Source organism: Vipera ursinii (assembly GCF_947247035.1).
Source record: "Vipera ursinii genome assembly, chromosome: 1".
Lineage (NCBI taxonomy): Eukaryota > Metazoa > Chordata > Lepidosauria > Squamata > Viperidae > Vipera > Vipera ursinii.
The window spans coordinates 214,850,362-214,868,373 of NC_139512.1; the positions used below are offsets into that span (position 1 = coordinate 214,850,362).

An 18,012-nucleotide genomic window follows, 5' to 3' on the forward strand; every position below is an offset into this window, starting at 1 on the left:
GCATTTCTCGGTGACCTTATATCCATAAGGGATTTTTGCCAATTCAGATTTTTTAAAGAATTCTCAGGCTAACGCAAGATTTCCTGATGACACCCCTATCCAAATACCAACCTCATTCTGCTTAGCTTTTTCAAGATCAGTCAAGGTCACTGAGGAAATGCTTCATAAACACCAATATGGCTTAATTTAAAGGATTTTTTTTTTGCTGTTTAGCCATGCAGTGGCCTAAGCACAGCCTTTCACAACCTAATGCCACCTGAACAGATTTAAGACTGTAACTCCCTGGGACTGCAATTGTCCTGGTGGCAACAGCTGCATAAAGTTAGACCCAGGACCGACACTGTATTGTGAAACCCTTTGCATGCTTACTCAGAAAACAAGCCCAGATAAGTGCATCAGATGGCCATTTTTCCCCTCACAATTCTACTGCATTGTTTATATCAGTCTAACACTCTGGAACCTGATAAACGAGCCTTTTAGGAAACAGATTTTAGAAAAACCCTGGTGAGTAATTCTACGAGGAGATTTTTTCATCCCATAAAATTGCCATGCTGTAAAGAAGTAATTGCACTCGCTCTGGAGGTAGTGGACTTCGGAAAGCATCAAGGTCAACTGCGGCCAAAATATCAGGAGGGCACCAGGCTGCCCCCCCCATCCCCATCAACAACCCATCAAAAGTTCTTGCATACTCAGAACAGGCAGAACTCAAAAAAAAAAAAAACCCACACACAAAAAACCCGTCCTAACCTCAGTCCCTTAACAAATAAAAAAAAAATCAGCCCTCGTTCTTAGGAATTAAAGCCAGGAACGTTTGCTTTTTTTTTTTTAAAGTGGGGTGGTGGTGTAATTTTTTCTCAAAACATTTTTATTTAAGCAGGATGGGAAGTATAATGAACACGGATAGCCCCCGAGTGACTTTGTCCACAGACTTTGTTCATGGCGTGGCTGGCCCCACCCTTCTCCACCCCACCCTCCGGGTCGTCGGGCTCAGGGTGGTGACGACGATCCCTGTTCGTGGGAGGCGAACCAACCTCTGGCCGAGGCCAAGGGAAGGGCAGCCGCTGGTTTCGTTTGGTTTTCCCTCCATGGGAAAGACCGGAGGAGGAAAGAAAGGCGGAAGAAGCCGAGCAACCAGGCGGCGGAGCGAGTCTGCGGGGAGGACGGGTGGTGCTTGCCGATCTGGCCACGGCTGGTCACCCTTCTCCCTTCCCCCGGTCGCGCCGGCTCCGCTTTTTATTCTTTGCCATCCACGATCGCCAGCTCTTGGATCACCCTCAGTTTACCGCTGGCATCGATCCTGCGCTTCTCTCTAATGAGGTCCTCCAAGCTTTGGAACCGCACCGTGTGGCCCTTGTTGTCTGCCAGGTGGATCTTGAGATAGTATTGCTGCTGAGGCTGAGAGCCCGAGGCCGGTTGGAGCTCGCCGCCGGCTTTGAACTCCCGTTTGCCGAAGCGGCACCAAGCGGCGAAGCTCTCCGAGTTCGTCCAGCAAATCTCGTGGCTCTTTAAGCCCAAGTGGCTGCAGGCGTTCTGCACTACCAGCTCGGCCACGAGGGGGCGGAAGCGGTACCAGCTACTCACCACCCGGCCCACGTTGCCGGTGGCCGCAGCCTCGTACAAGCTGTCCTGCCGAATCTGGCCCTGGTGCAAGTGGATGATCTGAGCGTTGCCCACGTAGACTGCCCACTGCGGGGGCGGCGGAGGGTGGTCGGACGGGCCCAGGTAGAGCAGCTCCAGCAGGTCTCCCGGCTTGCACAGAGCCGGCAGGGCTGACGCCGGAGAGACGCTCAAATCCCCAGTCTGGGAGTCCCCGCTCACCTTGGAGAAGATGCATTCCTGGCCGCGGAAGGCGGAGAACTGGGTCTCGCTCAGCACGAGCTGCGGCGGGTGGTGGCGGGTGGGGGACTCTTGGGCCGGGCTGCTCGACCCTTTCACGCAGTACCTGTCCGGCTGCCCTCGCTCGTCCAGATCCTCCTCCTCGTCGGAGAAGAAGTATGCCACTCCGACGCGCAGCTCGTCTTTCTCGATCCCCGAGGGGTCCCCGGTCGGCAGCTCGCTGTAACTCAGGTGAGTGATGCGATCCAGTTGATTTCCCATCAATGACAGGGCGCGGCGAGAGCAGGAATCGCCGGATCTGAGGGACAAGCAAACGGGAGAGGAAGAGCGGGAGATTAACGCCAATGAGGACCTTGGGGGGAGGGGGTTTGGAACACAACAATGAACACGCACCCGACACGAAAAGGGGCGCAAGCGGGTTCTCAGCGCCCCATCTTGGCCAAGGAAGAGAAAACTGTCGCCGGCCGATTTTTCTTGCTTTTTGTTTCTCTCCCCCTAACACGCCCACCCTTTCGCTCGACACTACCTTTAGGACGGGCAGGGGCTGGATCCCGGTCGCCAGAGGTTGCGAGAAACCCTGGGCTGCCCTGTTTGCCAACAACCCCCCCCCCCCTCCGCCGATCTGCTGCCGCCTCTCCTAGGAAGACCTAGCGGTGCACAAAGGGAAAAAGAGCGGCGGCGGCGAGGTCGCTGTTTGGGACGGCACCCCAAAGCTCTTCCCTCCCCAAAGAATCAAAAGCCGCATCCGGGCTCGGTGTCGAGATGTCCCAGCGAGTGGATTCCTCCCGCCCTTCGCTTTGTCTCCAGTTGTCGTTCCCCGCGTCTCCCGGTCCTTCTCCAAAGCGGCGGCGGCGGCGGCCACTTCTCGCGGAGAAGTCGGCCGATTCCAAGTCGCCGCTCTTCGGCTTCTCGCGCACGCCTCGGTCCTCGCTCTCTGCCTTTTCTTTTAACTCCTGGCCCGAAGAAATCCCGCCAAGCAAAAAAAAACCCGTCCCGCCGGCGGCCTTCCCAGAAACCGAGCACTAGACGCGACGGATGCAAGGTGGGGAACCAGCATGTCGACCACAGCGGCGTACCCGGAATCGCCCAGATGCCGACCAAGCCCCCGAACTCCTTCAAAGTCCTTTGGTCGCCATGGGGAGTGGGGGGGCTGTTGTTGCTGCTGCCGCTGAGGCCGAGGAGCGGAGCCAGGTGCCCCTCAGCAGGACCCGCCGCCGCCGCCGCCGCCGTCCAAGCGCTGGCGACCCCGGCCCCCCGAGTGTCTGAGCTCCCGCTCTCGCTCGCGCCCTTCACCTGCGCTGTCCGACTCAGCTCTGGGCTCCCCCTCGACAGCGCCGGCGAGTCTAAAGTAACAGATACTCCTGACGCCAAGGCCCGCCCCCCGGTCGCGCTCATTGGCTGCACGGCTCTGCGCTTGGAAAGCTCGAGCCATTCTCGGGGGTGTCAATCACGGGAACTCCCAAGGGTGGGATTCCAGACGCCCGCCGTCTGCTCTCTCCCTGAGGCGGCCAGACCCAGACCGGCCTCCTCTGCTTCTCCTGCCCGGCTCCCTTGGCGGTGTTTGAGGTGGCGGCTCCGCTTGTGGTAAGCAGCCGCCGTAGGAAGGGAAGCCCAGAGCTAATCCCCGCCCCCAGCCGGTATCCCACCAGGTAACGCATAACCGTGCCGTTAATAGCACTTAAATTCGCCCATTGTTATTTGTCCATAAGGATCTTCCTAGGCTTCCAAACCGCGCTTAGACTTAGAGTCCGGCTTTTCTTTCAACGTTACCCAGAGTTCCCGATTACACGTAAACTCAGCTTGGTTTGCAAAGGGAGGGGTGGGGGGGAAAAAACCCCCACACAATTCGGAATCACGAAGGAAATCTTTGTGTATTTCTGGAGAATGTGCCCATTAACGCTTAAATGAGTACCCATTTATGTGGTTTGCGGGTGTGGGTGTGAATGGAAGGGGAAGGCTTTATGGCATGTTCTGAACAAAAGCAGTAAATACAACTATCGGAGGTTGGGGAGTTATAATCTCAGTTGCCACAGATACCAAACTGCGCTGCCTTCCCAGTTATCCTGAGAAGGAGGGGATTTTGCAGGAATGATTGTCAGCAGGGGATAACAGAGTTGTTTTGGAAGTGGTGGGCTCTTTTTCTCTGGATGTCTTTAAGCATAAGCTGGATATACAGGAAACCCTTCCTTAATTTGGATTTCTGCACCAAGCAGGAAAATGAACCCAGTAGTCTGAATGTCCTCTTCCATCTCTAAGGATGGCATAGACTAGTTTTATTCTCAATTTGTAGAGCATACCTCCATACATAATCAGCTAAGTTAAAATCAGTTATTAATGATCCTTTATAAAAGACCGATAGAAGAGTTGGACCAAAATGCATACGGTGTGACAGAGCAGAACAAAGCAAGGAAGTCATTCTAAAGCTAATAATAACAATATTATTACTAGGCAGTAATGAGTAAAATGTGCAAATTAAATAGCTCTGAAAAACAGTAGGCAGCAAGAGAAGAGAAAAGGGAAGATAGGGAACCAAAATCCATTAAGAACTATAAACATCAAGGGTCAAAGGCTAGTGAATAAAGTAGGTTAACAGAATATAGGAAATGGACCATAACTAGACAAAATGAAGAAATATAAAATAACCAATAGCATGTTTGCCAATTTGCAGAGTTCAGGATTGAAAATATTTTATGAGGGAGCAACCTTCAACCATGATAAATCCCATTATTTCTTTCAAATGCGGGGAGTTTTCAGTATTCTCCTTAACCCCTACACAAGCTTAGCTGAGTTGGTCTTGGCAATGTTTACTCTACCGCAGGATTCATTTTGTAGCCAGTTGCTGTTATTACTGGCATCAGTTCCTGTGTAATATTGTGAACTTTCTTCAGGTAATTTTTTAGTGATCTGTCTCTATAAGATCAAGATACAAATGCTGGCTTTTTTTCATTTCGTTCAACTTGGAGCCCTACTATTGAGACTGCTTTTTAATGCATATGACTTAAAGGTAAAGGTTCCCCCGCACATGCGTGCTAGTCGTTTCCGACTCTAGGGGCCGGTGCTCATCTCTGTTTCAAAGCCGAAGAGCCAGCGTTTGTCCGAGGACATCTCCGTCATCATGTGGCCAGCATGACTAGACGCCAAAGGCGCACGGAATGCTGTTACCTTCCCACCGTAGTGGTCCCTATTTTTCTACTTGCATTTTTACGTGCTTTCGAACTGCTAGGTTGGCAGAAGCTGGGACGAGTAACAGGCACTCACTCTGTTACGCGGCACTCGGGATTCGACCTGCCAAACTGCCGACCTTCTGATCGACAAGCTCAGCGTCCTAACCATATGACTTATCTCTATTGAAATAAATGGTGAGCCTTTATGGTTGTATTACCCATCCAGGCCCACTTTTGCTTCAAATCCTGCCTTGAAATGTATTTATGGGAGTGTCTATTGTTAAATGATAGGGCACATGCTTTAAGAGAGCCTAAACCAGTGATGGCAAACCTTTTAGAGACTGAGTGCCCAAACTGCAACCCAAAACCCACTTATGTATTGTTGGGTGCCGGGTGGGCGTGGCCCATTGGGTGGGTGTGGCCCATTGGGTGGGCATGGCCAGTTGTGTCGGCGTGGCTGCGGTGGTAATGGGACACTGGGTGGGACTAAAAAGTTCAATCAATCAATTCTAACTTTGTGAGATCTTTTTTTTTTCCTGCGAGTTGAAATTGATTGATTGAACCTTTTCTTTTTTTTGCACACGGTGGCGGAGGCCTAAAGTGAAAAGGTTTTATAAAACCCAACTGAAGGTCTAGGACTGGGGCGATGGTGTGCGTGCCCACAGAGAGGGCTCTGCGTGCCGCCCGTGGCACGCATGCCATAGGTTCGCCACCACAGGCCAAAAGCCTGAGAAGGAGGGGGAGTAGGAATATTGGTATGTTAGATCTATTTTGGATGCAGTAAAAGTGTGGTAAGTCAAAGATAGCAAAAATATTCCCTCTGTTTTCTCCAGAACAACCTTGTGAGGCTGGCTAGGCTGAGAGAGAGTGACTGGTCCAAAGTCACCCACCTGGCTTTCATGGCAAAGGTGAAACTAGAATTCACAGTCACCTGGTTTCTAGCCTGGGGACATAACCACTAGACCAAACTGGACAATTTGCTGCTGCCCAGGAAGATAATCACTTGACCAGGGAAGAGACCTGGGTTTTAAGTACGTATGTAAGTAAAGCCGAAGAAAGGGTTCTTGACTTTTTGGATCTGGGGTTTTGAGAACATTGTGTAGCACTTTCACAAAAGATTGATGGGGATGCTGCCCATTCATAATGGGGGACATAATCAGTTATAAGCACTAATGCTCCCTGTCATTTTCTTCTCAACTGATGCTATATATTATCCTTTCCCTTTTTTAGGAAGAGATGGGTATGCCTCTAGTCTAGCCAAACTACTGGCTATAGCCACCCTCATTTTGGGGGGGAGGATTTTTGGAAATACACATGCCAGAAGGTCGCTTTTGGTTTACAGTGTGCTGACTTTCCATTTTCATTATATAAAAATGAATTTTAATATAGAAGTTAGCTAAGGCAGAGAACATTCTGTGCAATTCAGTAGTCATGGACGGATTACTCTGTGGCAAACTTGTGTGAACTTGTATGAACTTCCAACAAGGTGGTGGGTCAAATAAATGCTCCACCTCAAGCACCTGAAAGATCCAAAGGGGTTTCCTAAAATGTTTCTCTTTTTTCTCTTATCTTCTGATACTTGTTGAAACTCTGGATATTCTGTGCCATAGAATAGCATTCTAGAGGCAGGCTTTAACTGACCAGTAGGCACTGTCACACCTGGAGGGAAAGATTGGCATAGTCATTATCCCTCATAAGTATTGCTTTCCTTTTAGAGCAGTGGTGTCCAACCTTGAGAACTTTTAAGACTTTGGACTTCAAATCCCAGAATTCCCCAGCCAGCTTTTTAGAGCCAAGACAGTCCCCCAGTTTAATGACTAGTTGAGAGCTGTAATGTGAAAGGGATGGGGCTTGAGCCTAAATGAAGGATTTCTTGAAATGAATGAAAATGAGCACAGAGGAAAGTCCACTCGGAGTGTTATACCATCGCAATGCAAGCAGTAGCTGAATGCCTACTCTTCTGCCTCTGTCACATGCCCACAGAACGAGCTTGTGTTGTTCTTCCACACTGCAGTGCTTTCAGGACCAGAGACGCTACATTGCCTCGTTTCGTAATTAGTTTTGCATGTCGCTTGCTTTCTCCTGCTGTATCCGTGGATAGGAATGCCTTTGTCTACAGCTGGCATCTCATCAGGAACTTGCTTCATTTAGATTACTGTTTTAATTAACTTCAGAACACAAGCATCAGTTCATTCTCAGCAGCCTGACAATGCAAGGACCTGCCAAATAAATAGACTGCATTTCAATGTCAGAGTCGTTCAAGGTGTACCCTTGTCAGCTCCTGAACAAAAATAAGCTGCTTAGTAGTCAGATTAGCTATTGGGTTTGCATTGTGGTTTGTGTGACTTCTTTCTCTTCCCAGCCACAAAACAAATGTTTACTTGCCTTTCCAGCTGCAGCAGTAGTTCCAATGTGTAGCATTCGTGAATTGCTGGTTAAAAAGAAGACTCTTGTAACCCAAGAAAGCATAGTTAGAAGCAATTTGTTCCTCTGAATTATTGCTGTGCTTTGATGGGAACCTCAAAATGGGAAAAATAAACCTTTTGTGGTTCATTGCTTATATATTGCTATAGTATACTAATCTACCTGTTGTTGTTGTTAGTTGCGAAGTCGTGTCCGACCCATCGCGACCCTATGGACAATGTTCCTCCAGGCCTTCCTGTCCTCTACCATCTTCTGGAGTCCATTTAAGCTCACGCCTACTGCTTCAGTGACTCCATCCAGCCACCTCATTCTCTGTCGTCCCCTTCTTCTATTGCCCTCAATCTTTCCCAGCATTAGGCTCTTCTCCAGTGAGTCCTTCCTTCTCATTAGGTGGCCAAAGTATTTGAGTTTTAGCTTCAGGATCTGACCTTCTAAAGAGCAGTCAGGGTTGATCTCCTCTAGGACTGACCGGTTTGATCGCCTTGCAGTCCAAGGGACTCGCAGGAGTCTTCTCCAGCACCATAGTTCAAAGGCTTCAATTCTTTGGCGCTCAGCCTTTCTTATGGTCCAGCTTTCACTGCCATACATTGCAACTGGGAAGACCATGGCCTTGACTATACGCACTTTTGTTGACAGGGTGATATCTCTGCTTTTTAGTGTGCTGTCTAGATTTGCCATGGCTTTCCTCCCCAGGAGCAAGCATCTTTTAATTTCTTGACTACAGTCCCCATCTGCAGTGATCTTGGAGCCCAGGAAAATAAAATCTGTCACTACCTCCATTTCTTCCCCATCTATTTGCCAGGAATTGAGAGGGCCAGATGCCATGATCTTGGTTTTCTTAATGTTTAGTTTCAACCCAACTTTTGCACTCTCCTTCTTCACTCGCAACAAGAGGCTCTTTAGTTCCTCTTCACTTTCTGCCATTAGAGTGGTATCATCTGCATATCTTAGGTTGTTGATGTTTCTTCCGGCAATCTTAATTCCAACTTTTGATTCATCTAGCCCTGCCTTTCTCATGATGTGCTCTGCATATAAGTTAAATAGGCAAGGCGACAGTATACAGCCTTGCCGGACTCCTTTCCCAATTTTGAACCAATCAGTGCTTCCGTGTCCAGTTCTCACTGTTGCTTCTTGGCCTGCATATAGATTTCTCAAGAGACAAATAAGATGGTCTGGTATGCCCATCTCTTTAAGGACTTGCCAGAGTTTGTTATGATCCACACAATCAAAGGCTTTAGCATAGTCAATGAAGCAGAAGTAGATGTTTTTCTGGAACTCTCTAGCTTTCTCCATGATCCAGCGTATGTTGGCAATTTGATCTCTAGTTCCTCTGCCTCTTCGAAATCCTGCCTGTACTTCTGGTAGTTCTCGATCCACATACTGCTGGAGTCTAGCTTGTAGAATTTTAAGCATAACTTTACTAGCATGAGAAATGAGTGCAATGGTGCGATAGTTTGAACATTCTTTGGCACTGCCTTTCTTTGGAATTGGAATGTAAACTGATCTTTTCCAATCCTGTGGCCACTGTTGAGTTTTCCAAATTTGCTGGCAAATTGAGTGTAGCACTTTTACTGCATTGTCTTTTAAGATTTTGAATAGCTCAGCTGGAATACTGTCACCTCCACTAGCTTTGTTGTTGCTCAGCTTTTCTAAGGCCCACTTCACTTCACATTCTAGGATGTCTGGCTCGAGGTCAGTGACCACCTCATTGTGATTATCAGGGACGTTAAGCTCATTCTTGTATAGTTCTTCTGTGTAATTTTGCCACCTCTTCTTAATCTCTTCTGCCTCTGTTAGGTCCCTGCCATTTTGGTCCTTTTTCATGCCCATTTTTGCATTAAACGTTCTCTTCATCTCTCCAATTTTCTTGAAAAGATCTCTGGTCCTCCCTATTCTATTGTTTTTTTCTATTTCTTTGCATTGTTCATTTAAGAAGGCATTCTTATCTCTTCTAGCTATTCTTTGGAATTCTGCATTTAATTGGGCATATCTTTCTTTTTCTCCCTTGCCTTTCGCTTCCCTCCTTTCCTCAGCTATTTGCAAAGCTTCCTCAGACAGCCATTTTGCTTTCTTGCATTTCTTTTTCTTTGGGATGGTTTTGGTTGCTGCCTGTTGTACAATGTTGCGAACCTCTGTCCATAATTCTTCAGGCACTCTGTCTATCAGATCTAATTCCTTGAATCTATTTGTCACCTCTACTCTATATTGAACAGGGATATGATTTAATTCATACCTGACTGGCCTAGCACTTTTCCCTACTTTCTTTAATTTAAGCCTAAACTTTGCAACAAGAAGCTCACTAATCTACCTACATCCAGCCTTTTAGGATATGTGTCAGCCTTCCCAGGTAGACCAGACAGAAACATGATCAGATGAGCTAATTCTATTTTACTATAAGGTTACATTAACAGAATCTTCCAAGTCTGAAAATACAAATCTCCTGCAGACTCCTTTAGAGCCTGAGAAGCTAGGGAGGATCCATTCTGAGCCTCTTTCTCCATCCATTATGCAGCTGCAGCCTGTGCTCTCTCTTATCTAACTTTTCCCTAGGCCAGAGTCCCCCTTTGGGGCACCAGGAACCGCTTCCGTGGAGAGAGGTTTTTCCGTGGACCGGAGGATGTGTGATTTTGTGTGCTCCGCATCCCGCAAATGGGGCTTTGCTTGTTTGTGCGGATCGTTGCTGGCATGCCGTGACCCTGTACTGGTCCACAGACTGGGGGTTGGGGAACCCTGCCCGAGGCCTTTCTCACATACCATTACACATGGATTCAGAAGGAGATCCATTCGAACTGGGATTGTGCTGGTTTCTCTCTATAGTAACGCTATAATCCTATATGGTTTTGCCCAGGAATAAATCCCATTGAATTGGACTGGACCAACTTCAGAGCAGATACAGATTGGATTGCACATCTAAGTCATAGTTCAAGTCTGCCTACACAGCATCTCTTGATTCGCATATTTAAAAATACTTTGGTGTATGGGTAGTCCTACGGTAAGTATTCCAGGTACATGAAGATTTTGGAGAAAAATACTTTAGATTTTACAGACTGTAAGAGCAATATGGTATACTTAATTAGAACTTGAGATAAGCCTAAAATACCCCAAGCATAAACCAAACTCTTTCCACATAGAGTAGAGTAGCAATGTATTTTCCTACAACTGGCTGTAGGATCAGGGTTGGATTGCTTCCATGTGGGCAAATTCTTGGCACTTTCCTGATAATAGTTCATTTAGTGACTGTTCAAAGTTACAATGATGCTGAAAAAAACTGACACATGACCATTTTTCACAGTTACGACTTTTGAAGCATCCTCATGATCATGTGATCAAAATCCAGATGCTTGGCAACTGGTAAATACTTATGATCGTTGCTGTGTCCCAAGTTCATGTGATCACCTTTTGCAACCTATCCAGTAGTATCTCTTTCAGTGAACACCCTCATCAACTACTGCTCTGGAAAAGTATCAATGACTAAACTAAGCCAGCAGGAAAATAGGGTTAAAGTTAGGGCTAGGGTTGATTTTCTTATCATTAACCCAATCTCACATATACAGATCACGCATTCCACATTGATTAACAATCAAAGTCATAATGGCTTAGCAATATAACTGAATGACTACAAGCAAACTGCACTTTGCTCCAATTTGCTTGTTTCTTTATTTCAGGTTGAAAGGTTGTTGAAGTGGCCAAATAAGAATGAAGGTGCAGGAAGACATGATGCTGCTTCTTGAAGTTCAGAATGGGCAGGATCTGGGAGAAGAATCCTGCAGTTAGAAAGTCACAGGAATTTTTTTTTTAATCCTTTGAATGTTTTCCTGTGACATCTGCACAGGAGAGGAAGTGAATGTTATCTGTTCTGCCTCTAATCTCCTGATTACAGGTCTGGAGAATTGCAAAAGAAGGGGGCCTGAGACTCCAGGGAAAGGAGAAGATTCAGTATCTTCTCTCCTCTTTTATGTAATTGTTCTCAATGGAGCTACATTCAAAGGGGCTTGCATTGACCAAATAGGAATTCTCGGTCCAGCTCTATATTTGTAACATATTCATTTATCCAAATATTAAACCTTCCTTCCTTCCTTCCAGCAATTTGTGAGGTCCACAAACCCCAGTTTAAGCCCTTCCAAACATATGTCTCAGTCATCAAAGCAGTTTGTTGCCTATGTGAACTATGTGAGTTTTCATGAACTGCAGGATATTTTCCCCAGATTTTCAATGCGGCAGCCCTGTTTCTTGTTATAATGTGTAGATTCCTTTCTTTGCTTCCTCCAAAAAATGTTCAGTAGATGAGGACAGCAACCTGCAGCAGTCCTGTCCCAAAGCAATACAATTCTGTAAAAAACATTGCCCTCTTCTCAGTGTTATTGTAAAGAGTTGTCTATTGGACAAAACAGATAAATAGGGAGAAAAGATTTCATATTTTTGTTGAATCATCAGTTTGATAGCGTGTAGTGTTAGCTTTCATTTCAGATTTCTTTAAACAGAAATGAAAAATAGTCTATTTGTTCATATGATTTGTTTTTCATGCTGAATTTGTTTTGGATTATCTATCTCTAAACAGTTCCTTATAAAACCAGTTTTAACTAATCTACAGTCTAAACATTAGAACCAAAGAGGTCATGGCAAAATTATTTCTAGTGTTTACTCAAGATTCTTGTCACCATCCTCCTCCATCAAAAGCTGGTATACTCATGCCATGTTTATGCCCCTCCCATAATAGCAGACAGATTGAATTTCTGCTTTTGAACAAAAGTTTAAAGTTCGCTGTGGGTAAACAGGATTTGTTTTATTTTGGCCTCAGCTTTCACTCAGAAGACATGCAAACATCAAATCTGTATTGTTATGGTGGAGACTGGGAACATTTAGAAAGATCAGCACTATCTATTGATACAACCTATGAAAGGACTAAATGGTCAAGGCCAAACTTTAAACAGATGCCTCCTTAATTAGCTTTATAATAGATTGAACAAGCTTGTGAAACATTGCCAAATCTTTAAATCATATTCAAACACACACATATAGCCTAATAATCACATTTCTTGAAACCTTTTAGCAAGGCTACATTGACTATTTTCTGGACAATTATTGCCTCACCTTTCTCACCTACAAGCAAAACCTGTTTGTTTGGGTGTGTTCTTGCCACAGCTGAAATGTTCTCATGCACTGATTTTGAAATGTCAGCAATCTTGGCTTTGCTGCCACGCTTGTTGGAATCTGCCAGAAGCTCCACTTTGCCTTGACCCTGAATAATAAGGGTCAGTTGAGGCAAAACCAGCTAGGAAAGTCGGCCACACCTACCTGCTAGATTTGGAGCAAGATTCATAGTTCGTTTGAGAGAAATATGCCCCAGAAAGAAGGAAGGAAACTACAGTACTTTTCTGCTTTTCATTTTGGCCCAAAGAACCATTTCAAACCCAAGTGCAAAAATGGATGGCCTGACTGACACACTGGTAAAGAAGATGGATTAAAAAAAAACTACCAATAATTGTTAAATGGCCAGATAAGAATAAAAATATTCTGAAATCCCCTAGCTCGGAGTTCCCCAACCTTTTCAGCTTTACAGATCGGCGGGGGGGGGGGGGGGGGAAGGGGAAGATGGACAGGGGATGGCTTAGTGCAAGTGGTGGGCAAGTGCACTCAAAAGCTCCATTTGCACAAGTGGGCATGTGTGCCCACCACTCATACAAATGAGCACATGCATGGACGCTCACCTATCTCTTCTGCAGCCTGGTTCTGAACAGTTCACAGCCCATTACTGGGCCGCAGCCTGGGGGAGTTGGGGACCCTTGCCCTAGCTCTTAGAAATGCTTTTAGGAAAAAGAAGAATATGAAATACTAGGCAATATTGAATAGAGTGTGTATGAGGGTTTTTACAGAATCTACAAGATAGATCTCATAGCCATCTTCTAAATAATCCTGAGAGGTGTCAATTTGAGATGGAATTGTGACTCCTCATTTGAGAAACCTTACAGCAGGAGAGCGGTTTAGCTGTTTAATAGAGCTATGCACAAATGCCTTGTTTTTATCCTATTGGTAGGTAAAGAAAGCACAAGACCACTTTGCCAGAATTCTCCAGCAGTTTCTCGAGCCTGTCAGTAGCAGTAACATTGAGATCAAGCAATAACAGCATCAACAGAGCCAGTTTGATCTAGTGGTTAAGACATTTGGCTAGAAATTAGGATACAGTGAGTTCTAGTCCCACCTGAGGCATGAAAGTCAGCTGGGCCAGTCACACACTCAGCCCAGCCCACCTCACAAGATAGTTGTTGTGGGGAAAATAGGAGAGGGAAGTATTAGGTTCACCACCTTGAGTTATTTTTAAACAATAATAAAGGTGGGATAAAAATTAAATGTATAAATTTTGGTTACCATTTTATCTGTTCCATGCTGTCAGAGATGCAAAGAGAACCAATGTTGTTGGACATTGGATATGGCAGTAGGATAGTGATCACTATAAGAATAGGGGAGAATTTGTGGGAAATATTCTGCAAAAGTGTCCTTTTCCATAGTAAAATACTGAGGTGGGACACCTGATCCTTCACTAACACATAGAACCTCCATGCTCCAAATCTCAATCCAATCGACACCATAACTGATTGGAGAGTGCATGCATATCTGTATTTGGGGAAAATAATCTGACTGCTGTGATGTTCAGATTGCTGACAATCTGCAAAAATGGAAACTTCCAAAAATGCCAGAAGTCAAGGATTCATTCTTAAATCATTTTTAAGATATCTAAATCTGTTGTTTAGGAAGCCACTTAGACGAATGGAGCAGTATACAATCACTCATAAAAATAATACATAATAATACATGTTCCATTAGAGTTTGATAACACATAATCTGTGTTCTATAATAGGAATGTGCAAAGAAGCATCCATCAGATGAAAAAGAATCAACAAAGTAGGGAATCAGGTGGATTCAAAGCAGTCTGAAGTCTTTTAAAGTGTCATAAGGTTCTCTGACATGACATTTACAGTGATTTGGCAGTTATAGAGTTTATATAACGTTTCAAGGCCACTCCCATTGGGCTGAGGAATGTGACATAAGTTCTTGATGGCCAATGAATGTTATCAGCTCATTAAACTCCCTGCCCTTCAGATGGTAAGACTAATATCACCTTGGGCTTCCCTCATTTGCTCAGCTACTCAGGAGCTTTGGGTCTTTTTTTCTAGTGCAGAGGTTCCCAAACTCTTCAGCTCCTCAACCCCCTCATGAAGTTTCAGATCGTTCATTGACCCCCCCCAAATGTTTATTATATGAAACTAATATAATAAATACTACTTTAACTGATAGTACTATGAACAACAATAACAGATAGTCCCATTGACGCTTGACTACTTTGAGCACTCAACTGGAAGCAGCAAAATTCTCAGTGCTCTGTGCATGGGCTGAAGCCCAGTCGATCTAATACTTGCTCTTAACAATGAATGGGCAGTTGGATACACAGGTGCAAGCTCAACATTTACTCTTTTAAGTCTGAAGGCTACAAATACCTATCCATCTCACCATGCCTGCTTGCTTTTGCTGCCTCTGCTAACTTACATTCAGAATAAGTTCATTGCCACTCACCTATGAATGACTCCCCCCAGGAGAGCTTGCCAATTAGTTATGCAAATGCTCCAGTCACACCACATACTAAGAAGCAGAAGCAGCAAAGCTACATCACACAATAAAGTCGCTTCAGGAGACATTCTTCCAAATCCAGCCCTGAAGAGGTCAATCCTTCCCAGCCTGGTACCCCAATTAACTCGATGGAATACTACTGTGTTATATATATATTTCCGTCATTTCTCCATCCGGGCGAAAAGTATTTGGGCATCTATGGGGCGTTTGGAAAGATCCACTCCCCCGGGTTATTTTTGCGGTAGGGCTTATATTGGGTCCACCCCCAAAAAATCAGGCTATGGCTTATTTTTGGGATGGATTTTATTTTCGGGAAAACATGGTAGCTCCTGAGTGGGGAACTTCTCAGGTAACTGTGCCAATCTTACTGGTATCCCCCCCAAAACAAACAGTCCACAAGGACAAATCAGTAATAATTCTGCAGTATTGTGTCAAGTTTAGAAGTCCAAAAGAGCAAGTGGAAAAGAACTGAGTTTTAAACAGCTCTGGGGATAAGATATTTACTACTCTAAGTCAGTGCATCTTAGGCAGTTTTCTGTGCTGCCCTCTTCTCTTATTTCTGCCTCAAAAGAGGAGAAACTCTTGAAGACATCCAGCTGATACCAACAGCAACATGTCTTCTAATGAATCTTCCATTCCTCCTATGTTCACCCCATGCAGCATTTAAAGATATTTCGATACCATTATAACTTTGAAGAAGCTCAGATCAATTCCCTTTGTTCTCAAATCTTGAATTGCAAATTCAGGTTGAGCTCCACCTTCTTCCAATCTTCAATCTATGTTTCAAATCAAATCAAATCAGGGCATAGTCTAAATAAAGCAGATGATGTCAACTTTGCATCAGTAAGAACTAGCTACAAATCTCTGTTGACAGGTTCACTGGATTATTTTAAGCAATCTAATATTGCTCAACATAGAGTAACCCAGGTACAATACAATAATCAAATATAATATATCATCATTCTATTAGGTAAAGAAATGTACCCTTTATCAGATTTGCAGTTGAATGCCTAATTTGTATTTTTACAAAGACAATAGCTAATTCTTTATTTGAAACAAGAGAAACAGTGGCCTACTATTTCAAACTATCTGGAACAGGGGTGTCAAACTCAATTTCATTGAGGGCCGCATCAGCATTGCAGTTGCCCTCAGGGGGCCAGGTGGGTATGGCCAGAGTGGGTGTGGCCTACTGGGTGGGCCTGGCTAGAGTGCATATGGCCTAGTGGGTGGGCGTGGCCAGCTCTACATTGTTCGCATCAAGGGTGCCTATGGGGGCCTGGGCAGGAGTGGGACAGATCTGAGGGTCTCTGGCAGAAGGAGGGTCTCTGGGCCAGGGCCAAGGCAGTGGAGGCCGTTCCCTCACTGTTTCCAGGATGGCTTCTTGGGGCACATGAAACCACTTCACGGGCCGGATCTGGCCCCCGGGCCTTGTGTTTGACATGTCTGATCTGGAATATTGATATAGAATCTGTTTTAGAATTATTCTTCTACATACATAAGTCAAGTGCAGGTGTTTTTAATGCTGCACTTCCTCATTTTTATGAGCTGAGCCAATATTCTTCAGTGCCCCATCTATTTCTTCTAAACCAAACTTTGGCAACTTCATGTGCATATTTTGTTTACAATATCATCGAAGTGGCTTGTTATTGCCTCCTGGTTTGTTTGTTTTTTCCTTTTTTTAACTGGATTTGGAATGAAAAATCCTAATATTCATTTATTTCAGCTGATCACCAATGAATTTTGAATATATTAAAAAGATATTTAGTCTAAAAAATTATCTTTTAGAAACATTAAAGGGATGCCATTTTATTTTACTATTTTAAAGCTTTTACACTGAAGCTTCAAACTGAGAACACATAAAGTAAATTGACACATTTTGTTCAACAACATATAAAGAAAATCTTTGAGGGATTCTAGTAACTGAATAACAATAAGAACAGAGACAGTGATGCTCTAGATCTATGCTAGGCAACAACCAATCCCAATGATAATTAATCAAGATTGATAAGCAGTCACCTGATATCTTCATAAGACCATTAATAAGATCTAGTTTCCTTCCATTTCTTGCTTTCCAAGCAAAATTTAACGATTTGTTTAATAACACCCCTTATGGATAACTTCTAGCCTTAATAGCTGTCTGACAACACTGAAGAACATGCAAAAGTAGAAAAGGATTGCAAAAAATAAATCCAGAATAAAGAGCTTTTTCATACTCTCTAAACTATGATTCCAATATCCCTGTCAAGCAAATTATTTCAAACTTGTATCCAATGTTTTTCCCCATTGTCTATGCCAGGAAACTCAATTTTCCTTGTGTGTAACCTTTCCTGAACATTCCAGTGTTTCAATACATCTTTTGTTTCTTTTGTTGTGAACCTTTTATGTTATTAGGGCATTGTTGTTTCCTCATTCTTTACTCTTCCTGGAGAACAGCTGCCCAAAGGTTAGCTCCTTCCTCCAGCTGATCATCTAGCTTTCAAAGGCTTAAAACAGAAAAACAAGTTTGTTGCCCAATTGGTGGACAGAGAAGATATTTAATTTTTATCCTGCCTTTATTACTTTATATGAAACTCAGGGCAGTGAGCATACTTAATAGACCTTCCTCCTCCTGTTTTCCTCACAACAACCCTGTGAGGTGGGCTGGGCTGAGACAGAGTGACTGGCCCAAGGGCACCCAACTGGCTTTCATGCCTAGGGTGGGATGATTTTAGAGTCTCCTCATTTCTAGGCCAGAATATTAATCGCTACATCATATTAATATAAAATCCACTTGAGTAAAATCCTTAGTTCTGATTTGCCCATATCTTCCTAAGCCCTCCAGATTTCATTTCAGCTCTCCAGGAAGTCCTGCTATTCTTTAATTTGATGAACTAGCTCATAAAGAGCTTGTGTTGAGTTTACTGTAGATAAATACATGAATCATGGGAGGATAGGAACATGCTAGCAAGGGATATTATTTTTCTCA

General features: G+C 44.5%; 1 protein-coding gene and 1 long non-coding RNA gene across 2 annotated transcripts; one reads left to right on the forward strand and one right to left on the reverse strand.

Moving 5' to 3' along the window:
- Positions 1-835: 835 nt before the first annotated feature.
- On the reverse strand, positions 836-3,158 carry LRATD1 (LRAT domain containing 1). The gene is made up of 2 exons (XM_083358752.1): positions 2,913-3,158; positions 836-2,134 (listed from the first exon to the last, which is right to left on the reverse strand). Exon 2 carries the CDS (start codon positions 2,095-2,097, stop codon positions 1,234-1,236), a length of 864 nt encoding a protein of 287 aa, XP_083214878.1. The 5' UTR covers positions 2,098-2,134; positions 2,913-3,158; the 3' UTR covers positions 836-1,233.
- Positions 3,159-3,310: 152 nt separating this feature from the next.
- On the forward strand, positions 3,311-12,066 carry LOC310650163. Its single transcript, XR_014494328.1, has 3 exons — positions 3,311-3,485; positions 10,273-10,416; positions 11,090-12,066. It is a non-coding gene; the product is annotated as an uncharacterized lncRNA (long non-coding RNA).
- The last annotated feature ends 5,946 nt before the right edge of the window (positions 12,067-18,012 follow it).

Bases quoted from the DNA above. Each gene is read 5' to 3' on its own strand.
- LRATD1 (XM_083358752.1), bottom strand. From the start codon at position 2,097: ATGGGAAATCAACTGGATCGCATCACTCACCTGAGTTACAGCGAGCTG.